Genomic DNA, 9,606 nt, shown 5'->3' on the forward strand with positions numbered 1-9,606 from the left:
TTTGCTTTGTCAAAAAACTGAAATGATTTCTAATTAATTGCAATCAGATACAATATTACTAACATGAAACCTAGCTACAAATTATTAACCCACAAACATCCTTCTAAAAATCCAGAAAATCTATGAAATATCTCACTTACTTTCATAAACATGTCTACATTTAAAAGGTGTATTGATGCAAATGCCTTCTGTCATGAAACAGCCCTGTTCCTATATAAATTTCGTAGCTGCTTTGGGACTCTCACTTATAAATTCTTTGCAACATGCTTTTGTTTGCTTGTAAAACTCCAAGCTGTGAACAATGCATAATATTTTACGAAAAATATCGACAGTAATAGAATTGCTTTGCTTCAAATACAATCATACTTTTATTGCCAAATTTAACAGCGGCATACGCCAATACATCCATGGTTTGCAGAAAACATGTTGTGCTCCGAATCGTAATGATAACAAGCGAAGTTCTGGTTTGTTTGCTGGTGTTCGCCGCAGCGGATGAAGTTGTGGTAAGTTTCTGGTTCACATTGCTTACATAAATTATGGAAACTCATCATCATATCAGCCAGAGGACGTCCACTGCTGGACATAGGCCTCCCCCAAAGAGTGCCACAATGACCGGACTTGCGCCACCCGCATCCAGCGGATTCCCGCGACCTTTACCAGGTCGCCAGTCCACCTTGAATCAGAATCAGAATCAGAATCAGAATTGTTTATTGCACTCATATTAGTATACAGTTCTTAAAAACTACTAGTACAGTTCCACATGAACCCTGTAAGGGTATAGCAATATACTTAACACTAACTTATTCATATTCATATTCATATTTATTGCGATCATTACAGAGGATGGTATAAAACATTATGAAAAGTAGGTACATGATACCCCGTTAGGGCATTGCAATAATCTTAATTTACAAATGATACATTATTAAACTTAATAATTGCAAAACAAATTATAGTAAAAACAAAAAAAAAAAAAAAAAATTAATATATATATGAGATCACATTAGTGTATCGTATTCGTAAGAGCTAATTTGCTTACGTTAACCAATACTAATATAAAATGAAACTAAATGGTTTAAGTGCAGATACCTATACATATTTCTAATAATAATATGATACCTCATCATAAAATTCCTGCAGCGTGTAAAACGATTTCTCTGTTAGGTATTTATTAAGCGATCTTTTGAATAAATTTGGGTTTTCGATTTGTTTTATTGATTGGGGTATTTTATTAAAGATTTTTATACACATCATGTGTGGTCCGGAATGAAATATTTTTAAGCTAGAAGTAGGCAAGGAAAGGTAGTTATTGTGGCGAAGGTTTAATGATTTTGTGTGGCGGTCTTTTGCTTGTAGAAAAAAAGAGCTGTGTAGCTTGACGAAAGTGCAAACTTCAAAAATGTATAAGGAGGTAAGTGTTAATATTCTTAGGTCTTTAAAATATGGTCGACAACTTTCCCATTGCTTTATGTTGACTAAAGTACGGATGCACTTTTTTTGTAAAATAAATAGGTCATTGGCATTTGTGCTATTACCCCAAAGGAGTATGCCATAGCGGAGTATAGAGTGGGCGTAAGCATAATATGCGGAAAGGGCAGTTTTTAAATCGGTTGTTTTTTTTAATTCAAATAAGGCGTATGAAAATCTGGATAGTTTATTGCTAACTTTCTGAATGTGGTCTTTCCAATGAACGTTTGTATCAATTGTTAATCCTAACAAGGGAAATGTATCTGTTTGTTCCAATTTAATATTGTTGTAAGAGAAATCTATACATATACATAACGGTTGTTTTTGGTATGGTCTGAACTGCATCAATTTTGTTTTGGTAAAATTCAATTTTAAGTTATGCTCGGTTAGCCAGGAATCTAGTTCAGTCAGGATATGGGTAAGGCTAGATTTCAGATTGTTGTTATCTATGCACGGAAATACTACTGAAATGTCATCTGCAAATAAGATACTAGGTGTATTAATAGAGTAGGGCAAATCGTTAATGTATATAAGGAACAGTAAGCAGCCTAGCACACTACCTTGGGGAATAGACTGAGTAACTTCTACTGTATTTGAGTGTATGCGCGAAATCAATCCTGTGTGGTTGTTATGATGCTCTATTTCTACGAATTGCTCTCGATTTTTGAGGTAAGAGACAAACCATTTATGTACAGTTCCTCTTACCCCAATACCGTTCAATTTCTTCAATAGAACATCATATGATACCCTATCGTAGGGGGTCTACCCTATCGTAGGGTATCTTGTGGGGGGTCTACCCACGCTGCGCCTTCCTAGCTCGTCAAATGTTAACCTCAAAGTTATTAATAGATTTCTTATGAGTTCCAACTAAGATTCCTATTTCGCTCATAAAATTCTTCCGGGTAATATCTTTGCCTGGAACATTTTGTGTGATTTCATTTATCGACAGGGATATGGATCGTGTCGTGCGTGGACTGCGTCGAAATATCAGGAGCTTGGAAACAATTCAAAAGGGAATCACGGTCCATATCTTATCCCGGTCTATACAGTGTGTTTTCTGTAACAGGAGCAATAAATGATACTGTACGCTGTACGCCTCAAATTGACCAACATTTGTTCAGCAACTTTTAAAAATAAGTCATGGTTTGGTTTTTATTACACTTTAAAGTTTTTTCTAAGACGCAATGTATTGCAAATTTTGTCATGTTTACAGCGTGACAAGCAACGACAAACACACTGATGTCAGCGTACATTGAAGGCAATATTTATTTTGTATGAAAAAGAGGAAGTCTAAAGAATTCATAATTTTTAAAAGTTGCTGTACAAATGTCGGTCAGTTTGAGGAGTACAGCCTTTAGTTTAATTTATTGCTCCTGTTACAGGAAGCACCCTGTATAAGTCTAGTGAAACTAACCGTGAATAATTAAAAACTGTCATTTTGGTGTGATTTTTGGAACTAATAATTTGCGCCCTTATGAACAAGAAAACATCTGGGATATATTATATATTCCAAAAATTGAAATGTTCATCATCATTGAAATGTTAAAATGAATAAAAGGATATCACATTTTACTGGTTCATCAGAGATAGAACGCTCAGCAGCTGAAAGGAATATTATCCCAGTTGTATCCTAGAATAGTTTGTTATATTTGCCGCAGCAATGTAACAAAACAAGGGTATGTTTCTGTAAAGTTGCCGGCTTTCAGTGACAAGGTTATCTACTTCTAAGATTTATTTTCGGTTTTGTCTTATTTACTGTTTGTAGGACACCAGAGACTGCATGGTCTCATTTCCTTCTAGAAACATGAATATGAATAATAATAATCTTGTTTAGAGGATGGAGTTGTAAGGGTTTGGTCATTGGTTATCGCTTTTAATTCGGGCGGGGCGTATATGTAATTGACATCAATGATTACATTCATCATCATCATCATCATATCAGCCAGAGGATGTCCACTGCAGGACATAGGCCTTCCCCAAAGAGTGCCAGAATGACCGGTCTTGCACTAGTCAGCCAGCCGCTCCAGCTACCAGGTCGTCAGTCTACCAAGAAAACCCAAAGATTAACCCCAAACTCCGAAGGGTTTCTTCCTATTTTATTATGGTTTAAGCCTTGTTTTTTTAATCCGCAGCCACAGCACACCGAAAACGACGTCCATTTTGTAGAAACACAAACCACGAGCACAATCTCAAACGTCACTCTTCAAAATGCCACCACAGTACAACCAAGCATCAAAAACAATTCAACGGATTCAAAAACAGAAGTTCTAAAAAATGAGCCAAACTTTTTAATAAGACTTTACAATACAATAGTAAAAGCTATTCAGGAGTTCTTCCATAGTCCAAGAGTAGCAAATGTCTTAAAAAATGTTGGGACATGTATGGTAAACGGTGCAATGGAGATTATGACCTATTATGTACCAGCGCCTATGATTCCTCTCATAGCCTCTGCAGCAGGTATGATCATACCCTTTGAACCAGTGGTCACTTTAAGAGAGAAAATGCCTGTCACCAGTTACAGAAGAGCGTTTAATAAAGCAGTCAATAGTTTTATGGGTACATTTGATAAATATAAAACCATGGACGTCGATGATCCTTATATGACGAATAGGTTTAACAGGAGATTTATGAACGAGAGTCCGGAGAAGAAAAATAAGCGTCTCAAGGAGAGTCAAAGCGGAGAAGAGAAGCGGTATATATAAAAAATAAATGTTTGTTAATAAAACTTTTTTATTTTCAATTACCTATTAAAAAGTTTCGGCTGAATAATGTCCTGACCATGACCTCAGTTGTCTTTTCGTAATTTTCCGTATAAAACATCAATTTACTTGAGCTTTTGCCAAATTCACCTTGTCAACCTTACTGGTTTGTATTTTTTCGTGTTAATTCCATGTATTTTGTTTATTTAAAAAAAAATGTGGTTTTAACGTGCGCTGGTTACTATTCGATCAAATACAAGCACAATTACCTAAGGATAACTCACGTTAGACCGGGCCAGGGCCGGGCCGGAGTTTCCGGCGCTTCGTTTTCTATGGAAAGCACCGCGTGATCACCGATCAGCCGTTATTGAAAATGACATGTCGGACGCTTCGGCCCGGGCCCGGCCCGGTCAAGCATAGGTCACATTTTACAAAATAAAGCGTTGGTTACACGTGTCCCACTGATTCATTATCGGCTACTAAATTAAGTACCTAGGTATGTCGGCGGTCGATCGTAAGATCAGGCAGATCGTAATGTTCCTGTGTAATGTTTTGACAATAGTCACATTTAACCGGTTATCATAGGTAGGATAGGTTCGTTAGGTTGCTTCAGACGCTCGAAGGGCAAACTGCCCAGAAATAGGGACAATCGCAGGGAACGAGTCGAAAATTTTTAACGTTTCACGATATGCCTAGGAATTTCACGATATGCCTGATCTTACGATCGGCCGCTGACAGGTACATTAAGAGTAAATAAAAGAAAATTATAACGAACATGTTTATTTCTAAATTATGTGGCGTATGTCTCCAAAATGTACGACACGATTTCCACAATGGCGGACAGCACTAAAACGACTCCTGCGACGATACGGGTGTAAGTCTTCACCTGATAACATAATAATTATAAGATTATACAAATCCTATAACTTTTTATTTCAACTCATTTTTTTTATTTAAACTTTATTGCACAAAGTACAAAAAATACAAATAGCGGACTTAATGCCTAAAGGCATTCACTACCAGTCAACCATAAGGATAACCAGTTGTCAAAACTGGTATTGTATACAGGGTGTTTGGTACATCGTTTGCCAAATTAAAACGGCAGATAGCTAGTCATTTGCTATCTTCTCATGCCTGGAAAAACAAAATTGGCCATGGTTTTTTTTACTACTACGCAAGTAAAAATGTGAAATTTACGAAAAAGCGTCATAGAAGCGAAAAACAATATTATGCAACAAATTAAAAATTATTAGACCTGAGAAGATAGCAAATGACTCAACCTATCTGCAGTTTTAATTTGGCAAACGATGTACCAAACACCCTGTATAAACAAACCCATAAAATTCTTATTTTTTTTGTCTTATCCCTTACCTAGCTCATTGTTAGAAAGGGCCTTCCACTTCTATTAAAAGTAACTAGCTTTTGAGAAACGGGCCCCCAGGACTCAACTCAAACTCAAACATTTATTCAGCAAATAGGCCTCAGGGGCACTTGTACCTACACGTAAATTTTTTACAAGCAATAAAAATAACCTAAAATTACAAATATGGAATAAATACTACCACGGAGACTACCACGCTTGGAGGATATACGAGTGGGTAACCAGACGGTGTGGGTGTAGGTGTAGGTGGAGACGCCTTGTCTGTAATTTTCTGTACAAAACAGTCGGCCGATTATTGCGGCGAAGGGGCGCGTCAAATGTACTCGTATACGTAACGTAAAAATAGCCATGTCAGATAAACGTCAGTCCATACAATGTGTATGACCAATGGTCATAGAATTTCGACGGAAAGGAATGCCTGTTAATGGCTACTCCGACAGGCGTGGCTCACTCCGCGATTTCGTCGCTTTGCTACAGGTAGCTAAAAGTACATCCGTTCCACACCAATTTTGGTGGCCTAGCTATGGCTAGCCGCGCGTGTTGCTGTCGCCACCTAGCGGCCATATCTGTCCTGATCGTAACAGACGCCTTTTGTTAGAGCGGTTTCGCACTACGTCCGATCCGAATCCTATCCGAACCCGGATCGGATTCGGATCGGACGTAGTGCGAAACCGCTCTAAAGAGAGTGAGTCTTCTGTACCTATACTTGGTCAAGCAGATCTTGTCAGTAGAAAAAGGCGGCAAATTTGAAAAATGTAGGCGCGAAGGGATAGCGTCTCATAGAAAATTTAAATTTCGCGCCTTTTTCTACTGACAAGATTTGCTTGACCATTTGCATGTACTATTATTTATTCTGTGACTCCGCTACCACGGATGCTACTCGCAATTAATGTTCGTACCTACCTGCTGTATTGTGGTGTTCTCCGGTATTGTGACGACTTCGGACTCACGACGTAAACGCAGCGGTAGAGGCATGGCTTGCATTTGCTGGAACAGAACCCCTAGTGTAAATTTAATTCGATAGCGTGACCAGCGGTCGCGTTTGCGTTATGTCTATCTTTAGTGTTCCATACAAAACTTTGTTTACGGAACACTTATGGGATCACTTCTGTCTTGCAAATCAGTTAAATGCATTTTTCTCAGAGACCGTTTGACGTAGATACCTAAAATTTGGAACAGTTATAGCAATTACCACCACTCATATTGTAAATAAGTCAAGACTGCTTATTTCTTATTTAAGGGGGAAATTTAGGGGGTTGAGAGGGGTAGGCTGAAATTTTTATTATTTGTATGAATCGTGTGGGGTACCTACCATTAGAAAGCTTGCAAAAAATTGAGTCCATGGACTGATTTTGACTTCATTTTAGAGTGCAATAGTTTCAATAAAAATGCATTTAAAGTTTCAAGTTTTCATACAAAAAAAAATTAATGGGGCTTTGTGCAGCACGCCAAGCTTCTTACTATCAAGCGCGCGCGCTATCTTCCTGCTTAGTGCAAAGTTAGCGTGGTCAGAATCTACTACTTCCTTTCTTTTTACTAAGGAGGTAATTTCAGCAAGGATAATATAGGGATAGACGCACTGACTCTTCCGCGGGTACAAAGAACGGATTCAACTCTTGCGGTAGGAGCTCCGATTGCAGATCTGCATCGTTGGTTAATTTCTGAAATAATAAAGTTGTTTAGTAATTTATGCAGATAAAGGATGGCTCACGCTAGACCCGGACGTGCCCGGGCCGAGGCGTCGGACATGTCGTTTTCTAGGACGGCTGATCGAGTTAGATAGTAAAAAGTCTGCAGCGATCTTGATAGCCCACGCAGTGCAAGTGTCATTTTAAACGTCAAACTTCTATGAAATTATGACGTATAAATGACAATTGCACTGCGTGGGCTATCAAATCCGCTGCAAACTTTGGTGCGACTATAGATCACGTGGTGCTTTCCATAGAAAACGAAACGGAAGCTCCGGCCCGGCCGCGGCCCGGTTTAGCCTGAGTCATCCTTTATACGAATGCCTAATCTAACTGACATTCGACATCAACATGATATTTAAATGATGTTATTATGTTCTCATTCACCCTTGCGTCGCACTCGGGCTAATACAGGTACGCTAAATGACGCCATTTAGTCATTTTAATGTCCGTTGTAGTAATATATGTAGTTCCAAATTGGTCCCATTTTGTCGAATGCAGTTCTGATACGAGGAATTGAGGGATGTCGGGAAAACAGTTAATTTTTGTTCACCACCATTACTTACCATTAAAAAGGTTTAAGGGTTTTATAAGTAGGTATACGAAGACCGGAAAAGGGTTGCCTGCCTCATGGTGTTATTAAACGTATTCGCATACGCTCGAATGTCAATTCCTATATTTGCTAAATATCAAAGAATAGTATGTTGTTTTGTTATAGTAATGAATTGCTGTATTTTTCTCCCTTTCTCTTTTAAGTTTGCTCTTTTCTCTTGGCACTTAAAATATACAAAAGTAGGTGATATTTTAAGCTTAACGCAGCAAACTAGTTAATTCTCGTTTCGGGCACTGAATTCAAATTTAAAATAAACTAGAAGATTCTACGGATACGGGTGAAGTTATTAAATTTCATTTAAATTCATCTTCTTTTTCTAAAGTCATTTGCTTTTAAACGAATGTTTTTTTTAATTAAACGATGCTGAAATCACATAAAAAATTGAATTTTTCCAGACATAAAAATTAAGATGATCATGCTTATCCCATTTCACGGAAGTTGCTACAAAAAATATCTTAGGTAAGTATATTTCAACAAAAAAAGTTGCTAAACTTTGCCAATTACTGTATCTTTTTCAGCAAAAGTTTAGCATATTTAATCTCAAGATTTTCTCCGTATTATACTTTTTATAAGATATTTGAGTTGTTATTTTCGGGAAGCGATTAACTAATTAGTTGTAGGTATGTTCTTAACAAATGTCATTATATGTATATCCAAGTTAACCGTATAGTTATATAAATCTATTGAATAGAATATTAGTATTTCTTCACAAAAAGAGACTTTCGATTCCTAAGGCCTTTCATTGTTAAAAAAGTCGACGAAAATTTCAAAAATACGATGAAAAGAGAGATTTAGATACAAGAATTTTGTCTTTGTTTAATTCATTATTAGTATCGCACTCTCTGGATTCACTCTCTCTTTTTAAACGATATGTTTGCTCCTTTAGCTTTGATATCTATAATAAATAAGTCGAATTAAGTAATTAGTAATTATTACCTACTTACTTTTCAAAATTGAAAGCTAAATGAATACGTACATCACGATGCCCATTAGTAACAGCAATTATTATATAAAACAATAATAATATCCTCAGCATGATTCTGGTTCGAATAAGTCACGTGTCCATCTAAAAAATTAAAATACATAAAATTGAAATACACGAGTAAATAATATTGTGACGATAAAATTAGGGATATCAAACACGATGTGTTAGGAAAGTTTTCGGTATTAATAAATACTCCGATGGTTCTTTAGTGGATAACTTTTTAACGTTATAAAGTAAGGTGCCAGAAGAAAAAGTTTTTAAGAGCAGTTCTATAGGTAGGTACGTAGTTTTTTGGATTTTTCGCTGCTCTACCAAGATACTTTATTTAAGTTCCGTTAGGTTAGACACCTCCTATATTCTTGTACGTATAAGTTTTCACGTGCTTCAGAGATTATATAAAATCTCAGTTGTTGGCTTAATCCATTTATTTTGGAGATTAACTACACGTATTGTTAGTTTCTTTTTTTTAAGTTTTCATTTTTTTTTTCAGTTTTTATTTCAATCGCATAGAATCGTCCCCAACCCACATTTGGCCAGGGTGGGGACTATAGCCTAAACCCTCTCATGCTTGAGAGGACGCCTGTGCCCAGCATTGGGACGTATATAGGCTAAATTATTTATTTATTGTTTTTTTTTCATATTATTTATTCAATGTATATCGGTACTAGTTTTAAAATAACCTGTATCTTGTTTTGGCTGCTCCCATAATTATATCAAAATATTAAAATCTATGTTTATTATTGTCAACGCAACCCTAAAAATGGCGGTTCGTG

General features: G+C 36.7%; 2 protein-coding genes across 2 annotated transcripts; one reads left to right on the forward strand and one right to left on the reverse strand.

Annotated features, from left to right (window-relative positions):
- Nucleotides 1-269: 269 nt before the first annotated feature.
- On the forward strand, nt 270-4,251 carry LOC134675837 (uncharacterized). Its single transcript, XM_063534129.1, has 2 exons — nt 270-503; nt 3,600-4,251. Exons 1-2 carry the CDS (start codon nt 408-410, stop codon nt 4,167-4,169), a joined length of 666 nt encoding a protein of 221 aa, XP_063390199.1. The 5' UTR covers nt 270-407; the 3' UTR covers nt 4,170-4,251.
- A 679-nt stretch (nt 4,252-4,930) lies between these two features.
- LOC134676015 (uncharacterized) lies at nt 4,931-8,947 on the reverse strand. Its single transcript, XM_063534331.1, has 4 exons — nt 8,825-8,947; nt 7,128-7,208; nt 6,451-6,534; nt 4,931-5,052 (listed from the first exon to the last, which is right to left on the reverse strand). Exons 1-4 carry the CDS (start codon nt 8,882-8,884, stop codon nt 4,957-4,959), a joined length of 321 nt encoding a protein of 106 aa, XP_063390401.1. The 5' UTR covers nt 8,885-8,947; the 3' UTR covers nt 4,931-4,956.
- Between the last annotated feature and the right edge of the window lie 659 nt (nt 8,948-9,606).

Source organism: Cydia fagiglandana, chromosome 23 (assembly GCF_963556715.1).
Source record: "Cydia fagiglandana chromosome 23, ilCydFagi1.1, whole genome shotgun sequence".
Taxonomy (NCBI): Eukaryota; Metazoa; Arthropoda; class Insecta; order Lepidoptera; family Tortricidae; genus Cydia; species Cydia fagiglandana.

Excerpts from the sequence above, each read along its gene's own strand:
- LOC134675837 (XM_063534129.1), top strand. The coding sequence starts at position 408 with ATGGTTTGCAGAAAACATGTTGTGCTCCGAATCGTAATGATAACAAGC. Across the intron at positions 504-3,599 it reads CCGCAGCGGATGAAGTTGTG|CCACAGCACACCGAAAACGA; the intron begins GTAAGTTTCTGG and ends TTTAATCCGCAG.
- LOC134676015 (XM_063534331.1), bottom strand. The coding sequence starts at position 8,884 with ATGCTGAGGATATTATTATTGTTTTATATAATAATTGCTGTTACTAAT. Across the intron at positions 7,209-8,824 it reads TTACTAATGGGCATCGTGAT|AAATTAACCAACGATGCAGA; the intron begins GTACGTATTCAT and ends TTATTATTTCAG. Across the intron at positions 5,053-6,450 it reads AGAACACCACAATACAGCAG|GTGAAGACTTACACCCGTAT; the intron begins GTAGGTACGAAC and ends TTATGTTATCAG.